The sequence below is a fragment of the Oncorhynchus masou genome, chromosome 14, assembly GCF_036934945.1.
Source record: "Oncorhynchus masou masou isolate Uvic2021 chromosome 14, UVic_Omas_1.1, whole genome shotgun sequence".
Taxonomy (NCBI): Eukaryota; Metazoa; Chordata; class Actinopteri; order Salmoniformes; family Salmonidae; genus Oncorhynchus; species Oncorhynchus masou.
In genome coordinates this window covers 10,605,329-10,631,026 of record NC_088225.1, presented here as the reverse complement: position 1 = coordinate 10,631,026, position 25,698 = coordinate 10,605,329, and the positions used below count along the sequence as shown (strand labels likewise).

The following is a 25,698-nucleotide window of genomic DNA, read 5'->3' as shown; positions in this document are numbered from 1 at the left end:
TCTCCAGCGCTGCCGGAGTCTCCCGCCTGTTTGGCGCTGCCAGAGCTCCCGCCCCTCAGTCCAGAGGCGTCAGAGCCCCTCAGTCCAGAGGCGCTAGAGCCCCTCATTCCAGAGGCGCCAGAGCTACTCAGTCCAGCGCTGCCAGAGCCTTCCTCTCCAGCGTTGCCGGAGCTACCCGTCTGCCCAGCGACGCCAGTGCCGCCAGTCTGCCCAGCGCCGCCAGTGCCGCCAGTCTGCAAGGAGCCGCCAGTGCCGCCAGTCTGCAAGGAGCCGCCAGTGCCGCCAGTCTGCAAGGAGCCGCCAGTGCCGCCAGTCTGCAAGGAGCCGCCAGTGCCGCCAGTCTGCAAGGAGCCGCCAGTGCCGCCAGTCTGCAAGGAGCCGCCAGTGCCGCCAGTCTGCAAGGAGCCGCCAGTGCCGCCAGTCTGCAAGGAGCCAGAGCCCCTCAGCCCAGAGGCGCCAGAGCCCCTCAGCCCATAGCTTCCGCCCCTCTGTCCAGAGCTTCCGCCCCTCTGTCCAGAGCTTCCGCCCCTCTGTCCAGTGGGGTCATTTAGTAGAGTCAACGTGGTTAGGAGGCCATGAAAGCGGACAAGAAGGCGGACTAAGACGATGGTGAAGTGGGGTCTGCGTCCTGCGCCAGAGCCGCCACCGCGGACAGACGCCCAACCAGACCCTCCCCTATAGGTTAAGGATTTGCGGCCGGAGTCCGCACCTTTGGGGGGGGGAGGGTACTGTCACGTTCTGACCTTTTATTTCCTTTGTTTTGTCATTATTTAGTATGGTCAGGGCGTGAGTTGGGGTGGGCAGTCGATGTTTGTTTTTCTATGATCTGGGTATTTCTATGTTTCGGCCAGTATGGTTCTCAATCAGAGGCAGGTGTCATTAGTTGTCTCTGATTGAGAATCATACTTAGGTAGCCTGGGTTTCACTGTGTGTTTGTGGGTGATTGTTCCTGTCTCTGTGTTTGCACCAGATAGGGCTGTTTTGGTTTTTCACATGTATTGTTTTGTTAGTCTATTCATGTTTAGTCTCTTTATTAAAGAACCATGAATAAGAACCACGCTGCGTTTTGGTCCGCCTCTCCTTCAACTAAAGAAAACCGTTACAGTAGCAGAAGAAACTAAAATGATATTTAATAACAGATGCGTAATAGTAATAAAAGTGATTGTGGTGATGTTTCTTTCAATCAACCGGAAGGAAGCACATTGTTTCTTATGCACTAAGGCCTCCAAGCTAAATAGCATACCAGCCTCCTCAAACCAAACTAAATGGAAAGGATACCAGAATGACTGGTTCACACACAGCAACGTGAACATTTTCTGCCAGTCAGCAATACCTGTCATGCCAACCATTTGTTTGGAGTCAAAGTGGATAATGGCAGTAGAGTGACTTTTTGTAATCTCTCTAGGATAGGCCTGCTGTCACAGAAGGAGAAGAGATATTATTTACATCAGATTATGTTCCTGGCTGCGTGTATCCAAGCAGGTTATGGTCAAGTATTAACTTTCTGCTTGTGACTCATTGTCAATGATTGATATCTACTAGCAATGGAAACCAAGGTGGCCTTCCTCCCTTGTAGTTTGCCCCCTTCTCCCTGGCAGGGCTGGGGAAAACCTTGTCATGCCCGTCATCATAATATTATCACACTTACAATTACATCAAGCCTTTTGACACTGCATAAACAGGAACAAGGAAGTCAAAGACAATTTGAGATGTACATACTGTACCCAATGTGTCATTTATGATAATGTAATTGCATAGCATGTGCCAGAATATTCGAGAAATTACAACTGACACTTTACAGTTTAAAATGAACTACAACTGATTGACACTTGATGGTTTAAAATGTACTATTGTAAAACCACTGTAGTGGAATAGAGATACACTGAGTGTACAATATATTAGGAACACCTGCTCTTTCCATGACACAGACAGACCAGGTGAATCCAGGTGAAAGCTGGGATCCATTATTGACGTCACTTGTTAAATCCACTTCAATCAGTGTAGATGATGGGGAGGAGACAGGTTAAAGAATGATGTTGGAATGATGGATTGTGTATGTGTGCCATTCAGAGGGTGAATGGGAAAGACAAAATATTGAAGTGCCTTTGAAAGGGTTTTATGGTAGTAGATGCCAGGAGAACCGGTTTGAGTGTGTCAATAATTGCACCGCTGCTGGGTTTTTCACGCACAACAGTTTCCCATGTTTATCAAGAATGGTCCACTAACCAAAGGACATCCAGCCAACTTGACACAACTGTGGGACACATTGAAGTCAACAAATCTCTCGTTCTGCCCCTGAACAAGGCAGTTAACCCACTGTTCCTCGGTAGGCCGTCATTGTAAATAAGAATTTGTTCTTAACTGACTTGCCTAGCTAAATAAAGGTCCCAAAAAATAAAATATGTTGGGCCAGGATCCCTGTGGAACGCTTTCGACACCTTGTAGTCCATGCACCGATGAGTTGAGGCTATTCTGAGGGCAAAAGGGGATGCAACTAAATATTAGGAAGGTGATCCTAATGTTTTGTACACTCAGTGTATATGGACAGATTGGAACTATATAAGTTTATACTGTCTTCATCTTAACTCTCCGAACGCTCACTCAGTATTGACCCTAGAAATCAGATGAGGTGACTGAATGCTGCATGGCAGTGAGTGCCACATGGTTTACTGGTTGATGTCCCTTTCCATTCAATCAACAGTGGACTGACTCATCAATTCCTCATATTAATAAACTGAAGAAAAAACAGCTGACACTATCAAGGTTATGGACCCATATTCAGCCTGTAGATATTTAGAGTAATAATAAGTAGCCTATAGAGCATGACAGAAATACCATATTTAGAGTAATAGTAAGTAGCCTATAGAGCATGACAGAAATACTCTATTTAGAGTAATAGTAAGTAGCCTATAGAGCATGACAGAAATACCCTATTTAGAGTAATAGTAAGTAGCCTATAGAGCATGACAGAAATACCCTATTTAGAGTAATAGTAAGTAGCCTATAGAGCATGACAGAAATACCATATTTAGAGTAATAGTAAGTAGCCTATAGAGCATGACAGAAATACTCTATTTAGAGTAATAGTAAGTAGCCTATAGAGCATGACAGAAATACCCTATTTAGAGTAATAGTAAGTAGCCTATAGAGCATGACAGAAATACCCTATTTAGAGTAATAGTAAGTAGCCTATAGAGCATGACAGAAATACCATATTTAGAGTAATAGTAAGTAGCCTATAGAGCATGACAGAAATACTCTATTTAGAGTAATAGTAAGTAGCCTATAGAGCATGACAGAAATACCCTATTTAGAGTAATAGTAAGTAGCCTATAGAGCATGACAGAAATACCATATTTAGAGTAATAGTAAGTAGCCTATAGAGCATGACAGAAATACACTATTTAGAGTAATAGTAAGTAGCCTATAGAGCATGACAGAAATACCCTATTTAGAGTAATAATAAGTAGCCTATAGAGCATGACAGAAATACCCTATTTAGAGTAATAGTAAGTAGCCTATAGAGCATGACAGAAATACCCTATTTAGAGTAATAGTAAGTAGCCTATAGAGCATGACAGAAATACCCTATTTAGAGTAATAGTAAGTAGCCTATAGAGCATGACAGAAATACCCCCCTACAGAACAAGAACATCATGGTCTGGGCTAATGCATAATCACAATCTATACCTGAGCTATTTTGCATCTGAGGGTCAAACACGGTGTATGTCAGAGGTCATTGACAGACACTGTGGTCTATGTCATTTTCATATACAAATATACAGTATATTGACAAGATAAGTCAACTGGAGGAAGGTCATGTTTTCAAAAATGGAATGTGTGCTCAAATAATACCAGGCTATTGCCAGTGACCAAAATGAAATTTGATAGAAATTAATGCTTACTCTGAATCACTGTCATTTACACCACATGTATAATACATGTATTAAAACTGTTACAGTTAGTAGCTATTCATGAGCATAAAATCCTATGTAATCAGACCATAACCTCAATCCAAATCTAAACAACAATGGAGCCATCATCGACCATAAAAAGGGCAAATTACCTGTTTAAAGTTTGTTTGGTTAATCCCAGGCTCAATGTAGAGTAGACTATCCTTCAAAGATATCATTTAGAAGATATAGACTTCAGTTTTCCCTTTATCCAGTTTTAAAGTACAGTTTTCACCTCACTATTCCACACTGTACACTCACGCACTCCATGCCATGTCAGGTACGCTACAGTACAAGTAAAGCCACTGCCTAGCAGCAGCAAGTCTTGGGAGTGGTTGCAATGTTCCTCAGTTTTAACCCTCTCTTGCCTGCATAGATCGGGAGTGCACAGAATGCAGCCAGCACAACACTGATACCTTGCATAACTAGATATTAACATTTTAGAAAAGCACGCATGTGTGTAATTGAGAAACACTGAAGGGAGTATCTTTACTCAAATCGCCTGTTTACATTAAGCTAATTAAATAATTATGCCATGAGAGCATTTCAGGATTCAGGAGCTCTGCAAACAGTTCTGCTCAAAAACTTGAGTGTGTGTGTGTGTGTGTGTGTGTGTGTCAGTGTTTGTGTGCAGACTGGCATGGCGTGGGGGCTAGCCTATTGGAGTGGAGTATGGAAGCGTGTGTTTGTTTCCAGTTGTTTGGGGTGAGGCTTGCAGCCCTACAGTACAGGAAAGGGCTCCTCCTTTGTTTGTAAACACACAGCACAGCGGCCCAGGAGTGCTGCTAACTGGGTACTATGGCTGGGTGGGTGTACCTACTTTCTACCAGCATGTCACATGTGCAACTTTACTCCACACACAGAGACGTGTACAAAGGCTCTCCCTCGCCCTCCATTTTGTCAATCTGACCATAATTCTATCCTCCTGATTCCTGCTTACAAGCAAAACTCAAGCAGGAAGTACCAGTGACTCGCTCAGTACGGAAGTGGTCAGATGACGTGGATTCTGAACTACAGAACTGATTTGCTAGCACAGACTGGAATATGTTCCGGGATTCATCCGATGGCATTGAGGAATATACAACATCCTTCACAAGCTTCATCAATAAGTGTATCAACGACATTATCCTCACAGTGGCCGTACGTACATATCCCAACCAGAAGCCATGGATTACAGGCTACATCTGTACTGAGCTAAAGGCTAGAGCTGCCACTTTCAAGGAGCGAGACACTAATTTATTTGAAACCCATTATGCCCTCCGACCAGTGGTGTAAAGTATTTAAGTAAAAATAAAAAAGTACTACATAAGTTACTTTTTGGGGTACTTGTACTATACTATTTATATATTTATATTTTTAACTACTTTAATTTTACTTCACTACATTCCTAAAGAAAATAATGTACTTTTTACACCATACATTTCCCTCGCACCAAAAAGTACTTTTTACATTTTGAATAATTAGCAGGGCAGGACAATAGTCCAATTAATGCATTTATCAAGAGAACATCACTGGTCTTCCTTACTACCTCTGAGCTAGCAGACTCACTAAACACACCTTTTGTTTTGGTGTGTGCCCCTGGCTATCCGTAAATACATTTGCTTAATATAAGCAATTTGAAATGATTTATACTTTTACTTTTAATTTTGATACTTAAGTATATTTTTGCAATTACATTTACTTTTGATACTTAAGTACATTTAAAATACTTTTAGACTTTTACTCAAGTAGTATTTTACTGGGTGACTTTAACTTGAGTCATTTTCTATTAAGGTATCTTTACTTTTACTCAAATATAACAATTGAGTACTTTTTCCATCACTGCCTCCTGACGAACCGTCAATACAGGACTAAGATTGAATCCTACTACACCGGCTCTGACGCTTGTCGTATGTGGCAGGGCTTGCAAACTATTACGGATTACAAAGGGAAACCCAACCACTAGATGCCCAGTGATGCAAGCCTACCAGACGAGCTTAATGCCTTCAATGCTCACTCTGAGGCAAGCAAACCTGAACCATGCATTAGAGAACCAGCTGTTCCGGATGACTGTGTGATCACACTCTCCTCAGCCGATGTGAGTAAGACCTTTAAACAGGTCAATATTCACAAGGCCGCAGGGCCAGATGGATTACCAGGATGCGTACTCAACGTATGCGCTGACCAAATGGCAAGTGTCTTCACTGACATTTCAACCTCTCCTTGACCGAGTCTGTAATACCTACATGTTTCAAGCAGACCACCATAGTCCCTGTGCCCAAGAATGCCAAGGTAACCTGTCTAAATGACTACCGCCCCGTAGCACTCACGTATGTAGCCATGAAGTGCTTTGAAAGGCTGGTCATGGCTCATATCAACTCCATCATCCCAGAAACCCTAGACCCAGCACAATTCGCACACTGCCCCAACAGATCCACAAATGACGCAATCTCTATTGCACTCCACATTGCCCTTTCCCACCTGGACAAAATAAACATCTACATGAGAATGCTGTTCAGCATTCATCTCCATAGTGCCCTCAAAGCTCATCACTAAGCTAAGTACCCTCAGACTATACACCTCCCTCTGCAACTGGATCTGGGACTTCCTGACGGACTGCCCCCCGGTGGTAAGGGTAGGCAACAACACATCTGCCACGTTGATCCTCAACACAGGGGCCACTCAGGGATGCATGCTTCGTCCACTCCTTTACTCCCTGTTCACCCACGGCTTTGTGGACACGCACAACTCCAACACCACCAGTAAGTTTGTCAATGACAGAATGATGGTAGGCCTGATCACCGACAACGATGAGACAGCCTATAGGGAAGGGATCACAGACCTGGCAGTGCGGTGCTAGAACAACAACCTCTACCTCAACATGAGAAAGACAAATGAGCTGATCGTGGACTACAGGAAAAGGGGGGCCCATTCACATTAACAGAGTAGTAGTGGAGCGGTTCGAGTGCTTCAAGTTCCTTGGTGTCCACATCACCAACAAACTATCATGGTCCAAACACACCAAGACAGTTGTGAAAAGCGTACAACAATGCCTATTCCCCCTCAGGAGACTGAAAAGATTTGGCATGGGTCCTCAGATCCTCAAAACGTTCTACAGGTGCATCCTCGAGAGCATCCTAACTGGTTACATCACTGCTTGGTGTGGAACCTGCTCGACATCCGACCGCAAGACGCTACAGAGGGTATTGTGTAAGGCTCAGTACATCACTGGGGCCAATGTTCCTGCCATCCAGGATCTCTATACCAGGCAATATCAGAGGAAGGCGTGATATCAGAGGAAGGCCCTAAAAATGTTCAAAGACTCCAGCCACCCAAGTCATAGACTGTTCTCTCTGCTATCACACGACAAGCGGTACCGGAGTGCCAAATCTAGGAACAAAAGGCTCCTTAACAGCTTCTACCCCAAGCCATAAGACTGTTAGACAGTTAATCAAATGGCCACCTGGAATATAATTTTACTGTTCTCAGATTTTTTATTAATAGATTTTAGATGTGTATGTAAATGTGTTTTTTTGCTAAACGTTATACAGTATATCCATTCTTTAGCCGGAATGGAATGTTCGTATCCTGTTTATTTGACTGTGATATGTGGTTGTCTCACCTAGCAATCTTAAGATGAATGCACTTACTGAAAGTCGCTCTGGATAAGCAATGACTAAACAATGTTTGTATATATTGATGTCACATATGTATCATTTGTACATTTCTTTATACAAAATGTAGTTATTTGTTATATTTAAATGTGTAAAACCTAGGAGTACTAATTTATCTGGGAGTGAGGCGGATATATAATATTTAGCAAAAAAATATGATTATTTGTCTCTCTGAAATGAAACCATCAAGCGATAGATTTGAAACAAATACATGTCTGTCATTGAACAACCCCATGCCATGATTAGATAGTGAAAAAACACACCAATCTCTTTCTTTTTTTAAACTCATACAGCTTGGGTGGTTTACAATAGTGCGCTATCAGGTTAAGGGGTGCATACCTTGATTTGGATACAGTCGTTATAAACGATGAATGGATTCTTCCTTATGTAGCTGCTTACAGAAGTTGACCAACTCATTGGCTGTCACCTTCTAAATATAATGTCCACTACTCCAAATGTAATTGAATGATTCCATGCTTCTCAGCCATGTTAAATGATTGTTTAATTCTACATGTCACCTACAGTTCGGCTTCCATATAACAAACATTATTGTTTTCCTGTGCTGTAAGTAGACCAAGTCACTTGACAAAAGGCCACAGAATCAAAAGCCGAAACCTAGGAATCACACAATGTTTCTTTTGTGTCAAACGCAAAGAGGTGAACAGACACAGAATGTGGCTGAATTCCAATCGATTGTTATTGTGCAAACATGCATGGAGTCCTTTTTAGCGAGTGGCCATATTTTAAATACACTTCAGTATGTTTCTTACTGGAACTCGGGCTTCTGTGTACCTGCTTAAACATAACAGAAATCAAACTGCAGGTGAGAATGAAGCAAATACCTCTAAAATAGTGGAGGCTGCTGAGGGGAGGACGGCTCATAATAATGGCCAGAAGGGAGTGAATAGAATGGTATCAAACACATGGTTTCCATGTGTTTAATACCATTCCATGAGCTCCGTTCCAGACATTATTATGAGCCGTCCTCCCCTCAGCAGCCTCCACTGCCGTCTAAAAGTATTACTATGTTGACTAAAATGTAAACCAAGTTACTAATCTTTGTGCCGGTTCAGATATTCCCCAGCAGTCTATAGGCATGTGGTGACTCAGTTCTGCTCAAAATGTATTAAGTGACAACAAGTTTTCTAACAAGAAGTGTCAAAAGTTGAGTAGTCAATAAAAAGATAAGATATTGAATACATAGGATGGTTACATGTGAATTACTTTACACAGATAGTAGGCAGGACAAAGAGGGTTACACACATTCAATGGTTAACTTAACACTGGTGAGAATTTAAAACAGGCAGGCAATAATGACTCGAAAGTCAAACATTAAACTACTTTTTACTATATTTAAACTGCATTAGTACAGCATGAACTTTGAACTTACCCTGGCTCTATCTATCGCATTCTCAGTGTCATCAGATCACGAACTTCTGACATAAATGCCTGAGTATGTCAGAAGTATGTGAGTCTAGAGTATGTCTAGATTGTGAAGTACTATTTTCACAAGCATTTATTCAACATGAAAAATATTAACATGATTATCTCCAAAATACCCTTTTTATTTAGTTTATTTTTATTTTTAAAAATTAGAACAATATACTCTTTAAACACGTCCAATTTCCAGAGTGGCTCTCTGCCATTTTTAATGATATGACCCATTTTATACATAGACATTGACAATATAGGTCATTAACCAACCACAGCAGAGGGCATTCCCTTTGAATCTCTGAAACCATCCACTGTGTTGGTGGTGCTCATAAAATGTATCATAACTTCAGAATTTCCACTCTGGAAATGTGATGTACTTGTAGAATATATGTCCTTAAATTTACTAAATCAAAAAGGGTAGTTTTGAGATATTCATATTTTTAATGTTGAATAAATTAATGTGCACATTTTTTATTTCAGAATCAAGACATACTCCATATGTTAGAGCACACTATGAAGGAGGATAATGGCACCAAGATGTTGTCTGTATCATGTGCAGTTCACAGATCATAGGGTCTTACAGGAGGCATTTATTGGTCTAAAAAGGGCCTAAAATGGCCACTTTTATCATGGTTTTCTAAAAAAAAATGTTTGTGATACAAATGTAAAAGCATATCAAACATCCTTCCTCTGAAGTTTCTATACGAGATCTGCCAAAACGATCTCTTTGCAAGATTACACCCGCTGGCGTGGAATCGCCCACTGAACAACCCTGATCTAGATTCTCCCTAATCCCTCTGGTCTCTCCTACAATTTTCCTATTATCTGACCTAAAAACATGTTCATGCACTTTTTACAGCTCTTTAAATCACTGTGAATGTGAGTGGTATAACCAGAGAACTTTTACATTTTCATATGTTTGAAAAGTTGAAAAGCATCCTGGATTGATTCCCCTCTTCCCCTGGAGTTAAACTCACCACTTCCTGCCACCACGGCTCAAAAAAGCATATTCTCCGTTGACGTCACCTCAGCAGTGCCGCCCTGTAACTGACCCTCTTTTCCTTTGTCTTCCATTTTTTCCTCTGGCCTCCCTATTTCATTATCTCTGTGGCCAAATCATTAAACGGACTGTCCACAACCTCATGACTAACGCTAGCATATAGAACCTCGTGTTTCTCCAGACTATTGTGTGTGATGTCACTGGCAGCAGTGGTCATGCTGATCACCATTGTATTCCTGCTCTTTTTCTTTTGAACACACTTCCTTCACCACTATTGGCAATTGAGGAGTCACAGATTCAAGACTGAACTATAGATATAGTCTCCTGAGAAGTTGAACTTGTTCAAAGAATCAGTTGACTGCAAATTTCAGTGAAAAAGTCAAGTTACCAGACAGAAATACGGTAAACAAATCTCTTCCTGAAGTTTTAACTTGAATATTTCATTGCTTCGTGAACAACAGGTTAGACTAACAGTGAAATGCTTACTTACGGGCCCTTCCCAACAACGCAGAGAGAAAGAAAATAGAGAAATAATAGAAAAGTAAAACACTTAATAAGAAAAGTAATAATAAATACATAATGAGTAACAATAACTTGCCTATATACACCAGGTGCTAGTACCGAGCTCTCGGGAGCTTCATGAAATGGGTGTCCATGGCCAAGAAGCCTAAGATCAACATGTGCAATGCCAACCATCGGCTGGAGTGGTGTAAAGGTTGCCGCCATTGGACTCTGGAGGAGTGGAAACGCATTCTCTGGAGTGATGAATCACGCTTCACCATCTGGCAGTCTAAAGGACAAATCTGGGTTTGGTGGATGCCAGGAAAACGCTACCTGCCCCAATGCATAGTGCCAACTGTAAAGTTTGGTGGAAGAGGAATAATGATTTGGGGCTAGGCCCCTTAGCTCCAGTGGAGGGAAAACTTAACGATACAGCATACAATGACATTCTAGATGATTCAGTGCTTCCAACTTTGTGGCAACAGTTTGGGGAGGCCCATTTCTGTTTCAGCATGAACATTCCCCCTTGCACAAAGCGAGGTCCATACAGAAATGGTGTGTCGAGATCGGTGTGGGAGAACTTGACTGGCTTACACAGAGCCTTGACCTCAACCCCATCAAACACTTTTGGGATGTATTGGAACACTGACTGCGAGCCAGGCCTAATCAGTGCCTGACCTCACTAATGCTCTTGTGGCTGAATGGAAACAAGTCCCTGCATCAATATTCCATCCTCATCTAGTGAAAAGCGTTACCAGAAGAGTGGAGGCTGTTATGGCAGCAACAGGGGGACCAACCACATATTATTGCCCATCATTTTGGAATGAGTTACCACGTACTTTTGGTCATGTACTGTGTGTACATTTAACTAGGAATACTATGCCTGATAAAAATAGTAGTAGAAGCGCATGTGATGAGACAAAATTTTGTGCAAAAAGGGTCAATGCGGATAGTCCGGGTAGCTATTTGGTTAACTATTTAACAAACAATTTAGCAGTCTTATGGCTTAGGGGTAGAAGCTGAATATGTGGATGTTGCCAGGAACAATCTTGATTTTCTCAACATTTAGTTGCAGACAGTGCCTCCCTGTGGTATCTTAAGCAATGGAGGAAAGAAAATGTCCACCATCTGTGAACAGGTTCTTCTGCACCCTGCCCACAGAGTTACCTGTCTGACTTGATATGCTATTCCAACTATTTGCTTGGTCTCTGTAATTGCTGTGCACAAAATGAGACACCAGTGAGTGTCTGTCTATCTGCCTGCCTTGCTGTATAGGTCAATGGACAACTGCCCCAACCTTCCTCCCATTCTTACTTCCTTGAGACAGATGGTACGGAGTAACTGCCACAAAAGGAGGTCAAATTGTTCATTTTCATGTTTGTCCGTTGGCGTCTCACAATATGAAAACATGATCTCTTCTAAACAATGTATTCATAAAACAGCTGCATTTTACCAGACTAATCCAACATGTATCCTATAATAACTAGCCACTTCCTATGGAAGGGCCTCCCAGATATTAAACTTCATGGGACACTATTACTCTATGAACTGTAAAAGGCCCCGTAAAGGCCCTATGTAATGTAGGGCCTCACCTTTAATCATCCCTTCATAGGCGCATACATAGTGTGAGGGAAAGGCTGTGGCCCCAATGCAATCATATAGGAAAATCGCCCTGCAGGTTCACTACTTACCACTACTTTACAGATAATAATTTTACCTGTGTCTGTGTTGGAGATGGAGAAGTGGGAGCGACAACAGGTGTAGGTTCAGCCACAGCAGCAGGACACACTGTCGGGGCCTTCTCCACTATTATAGGGGACTCATCCAGCTTCAGGTCCAATATGGATTCATAAATATTCTCAGAGTCCTCCTTGGATTCGTCCGCAGGCTCCACACTAGATTTCTCCTTTTCTCCCTCCTCCAGCTCCAGAGGACATTCCGGCTCTTTCAGAGGTTCCTGATGGGGAATCCCGCCACCGGTGACCTCGGCATCAGGAATGAGGGGCCTCTCCACTGGGATGGCCTGGGAGGGTCGGTGGAGGGGGTCAGCTGGGCTGAAGCTGGGGGCTCGGGGGTTCAGGGAAAGAGGCTCCTCCACCGACAGGGAGGAGCCGAAGAGCACACCGGAACTCAGGCTTAATTGCTTCTTGTGTTTGGCATTATTGTTGGCTTGAGGCGAGGGCACTGTTAATGGAACCTCAAGGGCAACGTAGGAGTGAAGGCCCGGCATCGAGTCGTTCAGCCCGCCGCGCTTCAATGCCCCGGGAGACGGGTCGTGGAATTCTAAGGGTACGCCAAATGTGGACATGCGGTGCTCAGTCTTCTGGTGTCTCTTCGGGGAGCGGAGACGGATAGTCACCTCATCTCCAGCCCTCGTTTCTGCCCGGTCTGGTACGTAGTGCTTTGGGACTGGCACTGGCACCGGCGCAGGAACCGGGACCAAATCGGGACTGGGTGGGTCAGCAAAGTCCAGCGGGGATGGGAACTCTGCGGGGAGCTCCTTGACGTATTTAGCAGGTATATAGAAGGGCCTTTCTTGTTCGTTCTTCCTCACGTGCCACCAGTGGTCATTGGTCTTGGCCAGCAGGATGTAGCGTTCGTTGGGCTTGATGGACACCAAGCCCCCGTCGCGGCCCGTGTACTCGTACTCAAACTCTACCAGCACCAGCCCCATGTTGCACACCAAGGAGGACATTGTGGCAGCGTGGTGGCCGTGGCAGTGTCCGTTGTGGCCACCCACCCCCTCCCTTTCCCCAAGGACGGTCAAGGCTCCACTGCAGCCCTCCTAAAAGGGAACAAAAAATATATAAAAACTGGTTCACTACATTATGCATACTTTACAAAGGTATTGCATTACCTTACTGTTTTTAAATGTATATACATATACATATTGCAGTACACATGATCTTGTCACTATCAAATGCTAGTATATAAGTATATCTGTACATGGGAATGTGTACATTAGGTCATTCCAGTTGAAGCACCAACACTACAAAATATGTGTTCAGCAAACACAGCAGATCTCTCGATGGCCACGCCCCACGCCCATTGTCAACAGATACTGTTTAACTTCAAAGATACCCAGCTGCCAAGTGGTCAAACACACACTACCAGTAGATATAATAGTCAACCCCCTATAGCTCTATATCATGACAGCACATAGATCACTGCTTGTGACACATCTGGACATCTGTCAATCCAGCAAATGTGGAAATGACATGTCATGATAATGCTGTTCTCCATTTAGAACTTCTTTAAGGAAGTTGGTTGGAATGCATCTGATTTGGTTGATATGCATGTCCATTTTAGGGCTTAAAATGTACTGTTTTAAGCCCTAAAATGGACAAGTGTTATGTCATGAAAAAAGCAAAACATGTCATATGTTCCCTTTTAGCTTTCCTAAACGATTGTTCTGACTATGCATGTCACCCCATTGTGTTAGCCTGTTAAGCTAAACCCTAGGTATTATCTTGGGGAGCCAATGCAAGTATTTAGGTCTCTGGCAAGGTTACTCATCACACAAGTGTAGTCACCTCTTGTTGCACTGACTAACTCATTTGGTAGAGTATAATGTTATTTGGTAGAGTATGATGTCATTTGGTAGAGGATGATATTTTCATGGTGTTGGTCATTGTAAATATGACAGATTTTCCCTGAATGGTGAAAAATCACAGCACCGGAAGCCTTTCCTAAGCTTTAAACATCCTATAAATACCTTCTGTCTCTCCTCTCCTCTGCATGTTGTTTTGTCCCAGTCAATCATTTGGCTAACCCTTATTTTTAGGACTTTAATGAATATCTGCATTGCTTGATTTGCGAGTGTGACAGTTTAGTGGTAGTTCCTTCCTCTCTTTAAGGATGGGGCGTACACAAAGAGAGAAGCAGGAAAAAGTCGTGTTGTTCTCAGCAACATGCCAAAATATATCATAACACCAACCAGTCCGTGGCGGGCCAGACATCATGAAGCAGGATGTGCTCGTGATGGAAGTCGTTCCTCATCACAGATCTGGGAGCAGCATACCCTACACTAATACCCTAGTACTAACTGTAATCCTTAGGGCTCAAAACTGACCTTAGATCAGCTGAAAAGTCACATGCATGCACATACAATGCACACACACACACACACACACACATGTGCGTAAACAGACCTCACACACAATAGGAAAATGACATATCCATTCTGACATCATAGCCTGTTTTGGTCTTGTCTAAGAGTAGCTTACTGTGACGTGTCAAAGTGAGAACAAGTTGACCTCTCTCCTCAAGGCCAATTCAGAGCAGTCAAAACATGTCGTCATAGAAACTAAGTGACCCCTCTTTCTCTCACATCTTGAGAATATCACACAGACACACACCCACACACATATATGTCTCTCTTATCTCAGACCACAACGCTAAACCACACACTGTCTACCACTCTGGGAAGAAACACAACTCTATTTAACCTAAGGGAAAGGGTGGTATTTGCCTATTTCAACACTGAAAATGAAAATACATAGCACTTGTATGCTTTTTCTATGTTTTTATGTCAGTATTCTCAATTGCAGGTAGATTGAACAGCTTTCTTCATTATTACTAATGACTGATACTCTGCATACTGCTTGCCATTGTGTGCAGGCCTAAATACCAGTAGTCAAACATAATGAGTACTCTAACACTACATAGCATACAGCATGTTCTTGTACAGGTGTCTCCTCTCAACAGATTTGTCTTGCACACCAACTTCTCTTAGAACATCACAGTGCAGCTTGAGCAATTCCCCATAGACCAGTAGTAGAACAGCCCACAGAGCACGTCTGCCAATGCTACAACGTGTCTGGCTTGTATTTCTGGTCTAACCTGATTCTACTACATGATTAGAAGTGCTCACTGCTCAGGTAATTAACCTGTGACGAAGGACTGACAATCAAAAACAACTCTGGGGGGGGGGGACAAGGCAGGGCTAGTCATGTGACATATCCTTTCTGTGTCTGTCGCTGCAGTGGGAAGAAAGAGGGATGAGAGAATTCAGAGAAAGAGAAAATGAGAGAAAGAGGGTTTAGAGATAAAGAGAGAGAGGGGAGAAAGATCCCCCTTTATCCCTCTCTACTTTGTTTACACTGTAAACACTGGCCCCTTCCAGCTCCACCTCTGCATAGAACCTGTAGAGCCACTCCCATCATTCACTCCAACCTAACAACAAAACTGACTAACAGACTGGATGACATATTAGATGGGCCTCCAGTGCAATGCAATGCATTTCAATTGAATAACCTACACCATTCCATAGTCATTTTTAGGCTTTGGGGATATTTCATGGATTATCTGTTCAGAGTCAGACCTACATCTGTAGCAGCCGAGCCATCCTCCCTATATCACTGACAACCTGCTCCAGCATGCCCGAATAGCAGAGTGGGTCCTCTGCAGAGGGCAGAACCACCACAGCCTGAGAGAGCAGAGGGTGGAGACGAAGAGAGCGGAACAGCCCAGCCTCCGCTTCTACACTGAACAGAGGGAGGGAGTTGGCCCACCGGAATGGCAATCCTGTGGTTTACCAAAGGAACAGAAACCCAAGAAGGGAGCGCCTAACCCGGCTCCAGAGATAAAGCCACACAAACTCTCAGTGCCAAGCTCACTGCTCATGTATCCATATCTCGTAACATGACATAACAAATAGGGCTTTGTGAAAATGCAGAGTTTCATAGGATTGAACTAGAGCGCTTCTTGTAGAGAAAAGTAACCTGTTTGACGACTTGATAACATTTCAGAGACTCCCTCCCTCTGGGAAAGAACAGAAAGGGAGAAGAATGATCGATATGCTCAATGCAGTGATTCATCATGTCAGTGCAAGTCAGAAAAGAGTGCCCATCCCAGCAAACTTTTTCTGGGACTCAAAACGTTCCCAAAATGTTTATAAAATGTTTTCAGAACAGATTCTGTACATTGTTCTTGCCTTTCACTGTACAGTTTCAATCACACACATGCATATATTTCTTACAATGCACAATGTTTTCATAACTTTATCAAGTGTGATTGTAGATTTTTTGTGTTCAGAAAGAGAGTCTGTTGTAGCATTAATGTCTGAACACTTTCTCAGAACTCAAAATAACAAATACAGTATCTAACACTCAACCAACATCCTTGCTGGGTTGGTATCTATGCTGTTGAGGAACACCCTCCAACTCAAAAAGGCTGATGAAAAGGGAGAACAATTGGAGGAGGCAGATCCCATTCAGCCTGTGTTTAAATACGGAAACCTCTCTTTTTCCTCTGGTTTGGCTCCCTTTGACCTCGCTCAGTGTCTCTGGTTCCTGGCAGGATGTCTAGGATGGAAAAGAGTAAGGCTGCGCTGCTTAGCTTACCCCTGCAAATATGGGACACCTCTGAACTGTGGCGCTCCACACTCACAGGCCTTCCAAATTTAGAACTGCTCTCTATTCTCTGATTTTGTTAACCTTTCAAATAAGGCTATGCTGAGCTCAAGGCAGAGCAATGGCACATAATCTTAGAGCTTTAAGGATTCAGAATTTGTTCTCAACAAGCTTACCTGGTTAAATAAAAGTGAAATAAAAATCAAATAAAAATACAACCACATTAATCAGGTAGCCTAGTGGTTAGAGCGTTGGGCCAGTAACCGAAATGTGACAAGGTAAAAAAAAAAGTTGTTCTGCCCCTGAACACGGCAGTTAACCCACTGTTCCCCTGAACACGGCAGTTAACCCACTGTTCCCCTGAACACGGCAGTTAACCCACTGTTCCCCTGAACACGGCAGTTAACCCACTGTTCCCCTGAACACGGCAGTTAACCCACTGTTCCCCTGAACACGGCAGTTAACCCACTGTTCCCCTGAACACGGCAGTTAACCCACTGTTCCCCTGAACACGGCAGTTAACCCACTGTTCCCCTGAACACGGCAGTTAACCCACTGTTCCCCTGAACACGGCAGTTAACCCACTGTTCCTATGCCGTCATTGTAAATAAGAATTTGTTCTTAACTGACTTACCTAGTTAAATAAATAAAAGTAGCCACATAACCAATATGAACCAATGGTTCATTTCTGCCATTCAAATATTCACCAAACACCTGAACAAGGTGATGTTGGTGTGTGTGTTTGTGAGACAGAGAAGTGTCTCAGTAGGAGGGAGGGTGGACTTGCTGGAATGTGTCCTGTACAGATGTAGGATCTTTATTTGACCTGTATTGTCGCAGAAAATTAATCCTGCAGCAACAGGACTTGAAAGTTTAGTCCATAATGTTGCTTGATCGGTGGTTATGGTATTAGCAGGCCAAAAGTAGGCTACATGAAAAGTCTGATACTGTTAAAACAACCCTATGTGAGAGTGTGTGTTTTCAGTGAATGTATGTAAAGCTCATCTGCATTTCCTCCGGTGCAGAAACACTCTCAGCAACAAAAAAAGGGATCTAATTAAGATCCTACACCTGTATGTGTATAACCGAGCCCGCGGCACTACCCTTTTTCCCTCCACACCCACCCCAACCAGGCAGGGGCAGGAATGTAGTGTGAGCGCTCCAGGGACACATGCACTCAATATGTTCCTGTTCTGTAAACACACCCAACAACACACTCATCAACACACTCAACAACACACTCAAAACAGAGAAAGAGAGGAATATAAAGGGACACCCCATACTATCTCTGAATGTATGGCTGTCATAAAAATCTAACGCTGAGATTGGCCACAGAAAGCGATGAAAAATTAAACCCGAAGGTGAAGGTTTAGATATGAATATGAATCATGACCACTGGGGTGTTGACCAAACACCACAAGATCATTCTCAGAGATCAACATGTGACACAATCGTAATTTTCCTGAGTGATTCGCATGTGACAGAATCACAACAACATCCATGGTGAACTTTCACCCTTTCACTAAGTATGTAATCGGTCAAACACAGACGACAACAGCCAAACAGCAGTCACACACTGGGCATCTAAGGTTAAACATGTGTTGTTTTCATACATTCAAATAAGAGCCCTTGCCCCTGGCTTGTTAAAAAAAGGTCCCACTTCTCTACAGAACCCTCAAACAACATTTCTGCCATGGCACAAAAAGCAAAGCATACACTTCTGAGTAATAAGGTATGATAAGGTACAACAATCACCACATAAATAAGTCTATTAAAAGGTTTTTGCAGAAAATGTACCTGGAGCAAGAGGACAGCAGAACCATCCTATAGCCTGTGTTCCCAGCTCCCACGGTTTCTTCAGCAGAGTCCCAGATCTCACGAACAGGTTGCTCTGTTCTGTCTTTCACTCTTTTCTTCTCACTGATCCCCCCCCTGCCCTCTCCTTCTTCTTCCTCTGGCCGGCCTCGACTCCCCTCCTCCGCTTTCTGTCTTTTCACCTGGGGCTGAAAGGTTCCAGCTCTGGTTGGAGGATCTCTGGGCAGTGTGTGTGTGTGTGTGTGAGGGAGGGAGGGAGAGTACTCTTTGCGTGTGTGCCGGTCGCAGCTTGCTTGCCTCTGCTGTCTGCATTCATTTCCTGTTCTAGCGCGCACATCCCTGCTTCAGAGAATTGAGAGGCAGAGCGACAGGAAGAAAGAGTGAGACAGAGAGAGAGAGAGAGAGAGAGAGAGAGAGAGAGAGAGAGAGAGAGAGAGAGAGAGAGAGAGAGAAAAACAACAACATTGTAAACACAACCCATATTTATGTTAATTTATTTTTGCTTTGTACTGTAACTATTTGCACATCGTTACAACACTCTGTATAAACATAATATAACATTTTGAAATGTCTTAATTATTTTGGTGTAAGGATTACTGTTAATTTGTATTGTTTAATTCACTTTTGTTTATTATCTACTTCACTTGCATTGGCAATGTTAACATATGTTTCTCATACCAATAAAGCCCTTAAATTGAATTGAAATTTAATTTAATTGAGAGCGAGAAACAGAGAGAGAGAGAGAGAGAGAGAGAGAGAGAGAGAGAGAGCACTAGGTGGGGGTCTATGTGAGGGCACAGGTCTTTGTGAGGGCACAGGTCTTTGTGAGGGCACAGGTCTTTGTGAGGGCACAGGTCTTTGTGAGGGCACAGGTCTTTGTGAGGGCACAGGTCTTTGTGAGGGCACAGGTCTTTGAAACATTCACAGGTCTTTGAAAGATTCTGATTGAATAGATAGAGAAAGCCATATGACTGCAATGAGCTATTATCGACAACAGCATTTAAATGATTGAAACATGGCAAAGTTGATTTGGTAAAAATGATTGAGGATGTAGACAAAAGGGAGGCAGTTGTCTTAATATATGTAGTTGTAGATTGAGGGCTAAAAAGCATTAAACAACAGATTTTGTCTATCCAATAAGTTTTATAATGATAAATAAATAATAATGAAATTCTGTGTCCGTTGGCAAAACAGAAATGCCCCTTTAAATGCCCTATTTTATCCTAGGGGAAACATGAATGTAGTGTGTGAGCCTAATAAAGTGATTTAGGTTATAAGTGAACACATAGTTTTTATTTTAGAAAAATAGATTATTTCACAAAAGTAATGCACTCAGCCTTTAATAGTCCAAACAATTCCAGCAGACATGGTTGTGTGACATCAGACTAGGCAGTGTAGTAAGACACATGACTAATGGACAAGACACTACACACTGTCAGCGACTCTGGCTTGATGACTGGGATGCCCATCAAAAATAGAAGCCTTGCAGATGGACCTTGGAGCTAAACAATTATATAAGTAGTTTCCAGGGGTGACATTAATTCATACCAACCAACGATTCACACCCATAAGGACTCCGTTTGAACCGCCAGAGAACCGCTATCATTCCGTTTTTATTTACTGTTGAAGAAAGCATTGGCGCAATCTAGTGGCCGTTTTTGTCATCGCATGAAAGTGGTCCATGGTGACGTAGTGAACGAAACAGTAACAATGTATCAAGCAAACAAGCTTCCTCTAAAAACTGCAGCAATATCACCCCTGTAAACTCCTTTAATCCTTGCTAAGCATTAGTCTTGTAGCTGGTTAAGTAAAAGCAGCATATTATTGTTGTATGTTAGCAACTATTTATTTATTATTTCTGTAATTAACTGAGCTGATGTTTATATAAACCATAACTTTCTACAAGATGCTAAGTAGCTAGTCTGTCGAGCAAGTAACTTTCTGTTTTGATTCATGTTTGCGTAGCTCCATCATGGAGTTTGTATTGTAATTATGTTTAAGCAACGCATTGTTTTTTCTCTGTAATGTTTTCACAGTTCACAAATTTGACAGTTCACAAACTTTTATGGATTTGATTGGGTTTAGCTGACTGTCTAACTGTTAAGAAACACAGTGAAGACAGAGCAGGTATATTTTTCCACAGTTTCACAACTGCTAGATTTAACACATAAATATGTCAACTTTTATTTATTATTTCTCAATTATGCTTTTAGATACTAGTGTCAAATATGTCCTTCCTCCAAAGCATAGGCGGAAATCCCAGGGGGGGCGGAGGGGACACGACCCCCACATCCTGGGGAAAATAATTATTTGTCCCCCCCAATATATCACTGTAAACATAACTATGTAATTTCAACAATATTAATAATATGCAGTGAAAGCACTTGTGCTGATTATAGACACTTAATAGCGCATTTTTAAGTTTCAAAAGATTGCGACCTCCCCGCCCTTTACCTCACAATTGTTTGATCCACTGCCAGTTCCTTATCTGGCAGGTAACAGAGGGTTCGTATCTACTGTCTGAAAGGCACTCAATGCACGTAACTAACGTGAGGTTAATCCAGTCAATCGCGCCATAGCAATGTTTTATTTTTATGTTGGCAGGGTTTACACACAAACTAGCTGAATTTGCAGAGCTAGCGGGCAAACATGAACTATTAAGCTAGCTAGTATATATTCCATTTATGTGGCGTCGTCAAAGATGGAATCTTTTCTATCGTCAGTTTATTCCAAGATCAGCATGCAGCTGTAGTGCTTCAAAGACCCTGTGAAAAGGTTAGCGATAAACTGAACTCCCAACTGAACAGAACTACACTCTCTTCTACCATTGTCTTAAATATCTTTAATGGTCTCGTTGCAAAAGCTAAATTGTCGCTATGGGACTTTGAAGCACATGTGTGCCGATCTTGGAGTAAACTGACGATAGCAAAGATTATAGCAAACACCACAGAAACGGAATTGGTGCTATTCAGCTATTGTTGGAAGCCAGCCAATATGAAACAAACTATATTAAAATGACGAAAGGGTGCAGCATATGTTGTGTAAATGGTGAACTCATACAGCTGTCAACTCGTCACTGCAATCCGTTTCACATTTGCTAGCTACCTTTTAGATCGAAGCCCATATAGAATGATAGAAGATAAGATAATAGAAGCCCATCTCCTACTGTAAATAACCTACACACTGTGTGTTTGTGTGTGTGTGTGTGTGTTTGTGCAGCTAGAAACATTTCAGAAAAAGGTAAAAAGACAGACATCAGAGTATTTTTCAGTACACCAAAACGCAAAGCAAGAACCCTAGTAGCCTAAGACTAGTTGATAAAATGTTCATTAGAAAGAAGTGAAATGCTAATGGAAATGTTTCACAATGATGTCATTTGGCAGATCAGGCAACAGAAGGCACACAGACAGCAGAGCTGGGGACAGATGGGCAGGGACAGACTGGCAGAGACAGGGAGTCTCGGGTAAGTTTGTTGAGTCTTTGTTTGGCAACATTATGAAAGGTTCTCAATGTTTTTGACTTGTAAAATAGTGACATCATTGGAAAATGCCATGGATACCCCCACTCTCAATTTAAACTGGTGACTGAACTAAGATGTGTTTAAGGCAATGGTATTGCTGTTGTGATTAATTGTGTAGTTTTGGGTACCGGTAGTTAGGAATACGGCAAACACCTTATTTCTCTTCTAGGAGACAGACTGTGAGGCAGTGAGGGTGGTGAAAGGGAAAGAGCCAAGGAGAGAGACTTCAGAGGACAGTGTCACAGCCACGGCAGGACCAGGTGTCAACCTTGTTTCCAGCAGCACCGGTATAGGGGACAGTGGCACAGCCACGGCAGGACCAGGTGTCAACCTTGTTTCCAGCAGCACCGGTATAGGTGACAGTGGCACAGCCACGGCAGGACCAGGTGTCAACCTTGTTGCCAGCAGCACCGGTATAGGGGACAGTGTCACAGCCACGGCAGGACCAGGTGTCAACCTTGTTTCCAGCAGCACCGGTATAGGGGACAGTGTCACAGCCACGGCAGGACCAGGTGTCAACCTTGTTGCCAGCAGCACCTGTTTAGGGGACAGTGTCACAGCCACGGCAGGACCAGGTGTCAACCTTGTTGCCAGCAGCACTGGTATAGGGGACAGTGTCACAGCCACGGCAGGACCAGGTGTCAACTTTGTTGCCAGCAGCACCTGTATAGGGGACAGTGTCACAGCCACAGCAGGACCAGGTGTCAACCTTGTTGCCAGCAGCACCGGTATAGGGGACAGTGTCACAGCCACGGCAGGACCAGGTGTCAATCCTTGTTGCCAGCAGCACCGGTATAGGGGACAGTGGCACAGCCATGGCAGGACCAGGTGTCAACCTTGTTGCCAGCTGCACCAGTATAGGGGACAGTGTCACAGCCATGGCAGGTTTCGCGATTTCCCCTGGCTACATTATAATCCATCAGTAAAAGGAGTTTTGTGTTTTCACTGTAGCCAAGGGTTTTAAAGCCAGCAATCTTTTGGCCAAAGAGCAGATGCTGCCTTCATTAGTGCAGGATTTAGGAAGTGGAGAAAAGCCATTGTAAAATTCACAGCACACCAAAACTGCCAAACCCACCACCACTGTGTAACTGTAACAGCACACCAGCTAAATCCAATCAGTGTCCAGGTATCCAGCGCGTGGGGTAAACAGCAGAAATTACGAAAGCTACCTTGCACTGTATGAGAAAGCAACAACATTGATTGAATCCATTGAAACACACTCAAGACGATTTGCTGGCAAAGCAGTGGATCACTATAGGTCAGATTTTTTTAAAGTGTTGGATGGTGTGGAGGTTCAGTTTGGCGACCGTTTTGACCAGGACAGTCTAAACATTCTGCAAAAGTTGGAAAGAGTACTTCTCACGGGGGAGTTGGATGAGTCTCTAGATCAGTACCCTGAGCTGAACATAGATTATCTTTCAGTACTTTTGTTCAGTAGTGTGTATAGCAGTGGTTCTCAATCGTTTTTGAGTACTGGAACCCCTGCATCTTTTGAGGAAAGGCGGGCAAGGTTTTGAGTGGTCCTCAGGGACCTCCACCCTCTCTATATGATATGTAAAGTTAGTGGAATCCTTGTTCTGCTGAATACGTTCATTACACTTTTTTATTTCATGGACCCCTTGCCATTACACCAAGGACCCCTAGGGGTCCACCTACCCTGTTTGAGGACCCCTGGTGTATAGTATGATATTTGTTATTATGTTTAGTAGTTTTTAGTACATGACAGTACACTTACTAATATTTAATTTAATATAAAATATTTTGGTTGATTTATTTGGGTTTTTCATTGAAGTAGTTATTTTGCTTTTAGAACTGTACTTATTCTGAGCATTTTGTTCTCGTAAAGATGTTGCAATAGACTCAAACCAGTGGCACATATTTAATGACTATATAAATGAATCAGAAAAAGTTAAATAAAAAGGTCAGTTCAGTGCAGAGACCAACTTCATGATGGTTCTCAATGGAGATTCTTTGAGATGAGATCGCACCATGTTCATTATATTTATGAAACCTGCACCCATACAGTGTACAGTACCATTACTACCTACTGGCCTTGCTTGGTATTGCTGGTTGTAAATACAAATACCTGCATACATACTGGACTGATAAGGAACACTGCTATAACTATTATTATTATTAGTATTATAATGATTTAAACATTTTAACAAGTTGGGACAACCCTTCAGTTAACCACTGTACCTATCAATTATCCAGTAGTAGTAATTATGGTTCCTCAATATACATGTAACATATTACAATGGAGGCTATGTGTTACAGCACTGCTTTTGGTGTCCCCCTCAGGAATTGCTCTTGAGAAAATGTAATGTAATTGTACCCTCCAAAGTTGATATCAGATGTCTGCCCCTGCTCCAAAGGACTATTCTATGAATTACATTTCGTGAAAATCACCAAAATATTTGTTTCTCTGGGTTTTGTGAGGAATCACTATTCCACCCTAGCCAAAACCTCCCTCCTAGGTTACATCATCCACTCCCTCCATGTCTCCTTCCTACATTATGTCTTCCCCATCCTCACTCCTTTGCTACTGTTAGACTATTCCTCCAACTCCACTATCTTTTTTCCCCCTCACACAGACCACATCCTTATTCTTCCTATCAACACCTGCTATAATTATCATCCCTCTGACAAAGATAAAATCCTTGCATGAAAAGGCTTCAAAGATAAGCAGGCAATATCGCTTTTGCTCATAATATAGATACTGTTTGATGTCTAATGAATTGTGTGCCTTATGTCTACAGTAGTTCTGTTCTCTTGAACTTTGTTCTCAACAAAGATAAGCTTCGCCTTTTCCCGTCTGCCTTCACCAATGATGGTGTAACGGCTTTCTTTAGGTGAAAGAGAGTCGGACCAAAATGTGGCGTGGCTATTGAGATTCATGTTTAATAAAACAAAGGAAACACGAATCAATACAAAAACAACAAACGTAACACGAAAACCGAAACAGCCTATACTGGTGCAAAGTAACACAGAGACAGAAACAAGGACAATCACCCACGACACACTCAAAGAATATGGCTGCCTAAATATGGTTCCCAATCAGAGACAACGATAAACACCTGCCTCTGATTGAGAACCACTTCAGACAGCCATAGACTTTGCTAGCAAACCCCACTAAGCCACAATCCCAATACCTATGAAAAAACCCCAAGACAAAACACACCACATACCAAAACCAATGTCACACCCTGGCCTGACCAAATAAAGAAAGAAAACACAAAATACTAAGACCAGGACGTAACAGAACCCCCCCCAAGGTGCGGACTCCCGGGCGCACACCAAAACCCATAGGGGTCCTTGGCCTAGTAGCCCTCACCAAGGACCCCACTGGACTGAGGGGCAGCTCGGGACTGAGGGGCAGCTCGGGACTGAGGGGCAGCTCGGGACTGAGGGGCAGCTCGGCACTGAGAGGAATCTCGGCACTGAGAGGAAGCTTGGCACAGAGGAAGCT

At 42.9% G+C, this 25,698-nt stretch overlaps 1 protein-coding gene and 1 long non-coding RNA gene across 4 annotated transcripts in view; one reads left to right on the top strand and one right to left on the bottom strand.

Annotated features, from left to right (window-relative positions):
- Nucleotides 1–19,024, bottom strand: part of LOC135554165 (rho GTPase-activating protein 27-like) — a 30,537-nt gene extending 11,513 nt beyond the window's left edge. For both annotated transcript variants that reach the window (XM_064986271.1, XM_064986272.1), the window contains exons 1-2: nt 18,692–19,024; nt 12,259–13,326 (exon numbers count right to left, since the gene is read on the bottom strand). In XM_064986271.1, coding sequence (XP_064842343.1) covers nt 12,259–13,236 — 978 coding nt within the window. In that variant the 5' untranslated portion in view covers nt 13,237–13,326; nt 18,692–19,024. The remainder of the gene's footprint in view (nt 1–12,258; nt 13,327–18,691) is intronic.
- A 2,200-nt stretch (nt 19,025–21,224) lies between these two features.
- On the top strand, nt 21,225–24,575 carry LOC135554187 (uncharacterized). Of its 2 annotated transcripts, none has more exons than XR_010457663.1 (3): nt 21,225–21,258; nt 22,093–22,172; nt 22,399–24,575. It is a non-coding gene; the product is annotated as an uncharacterized LOC135554187 (long non-coding RNA). The 2 variants fall into 2 exon arrangements; XR_010457664.1 differs by having other exon boundaries at nt 21,241–21,484.
- Nucleotides 24,576–25,698: the final 1,123 nt, after the last annotated feature.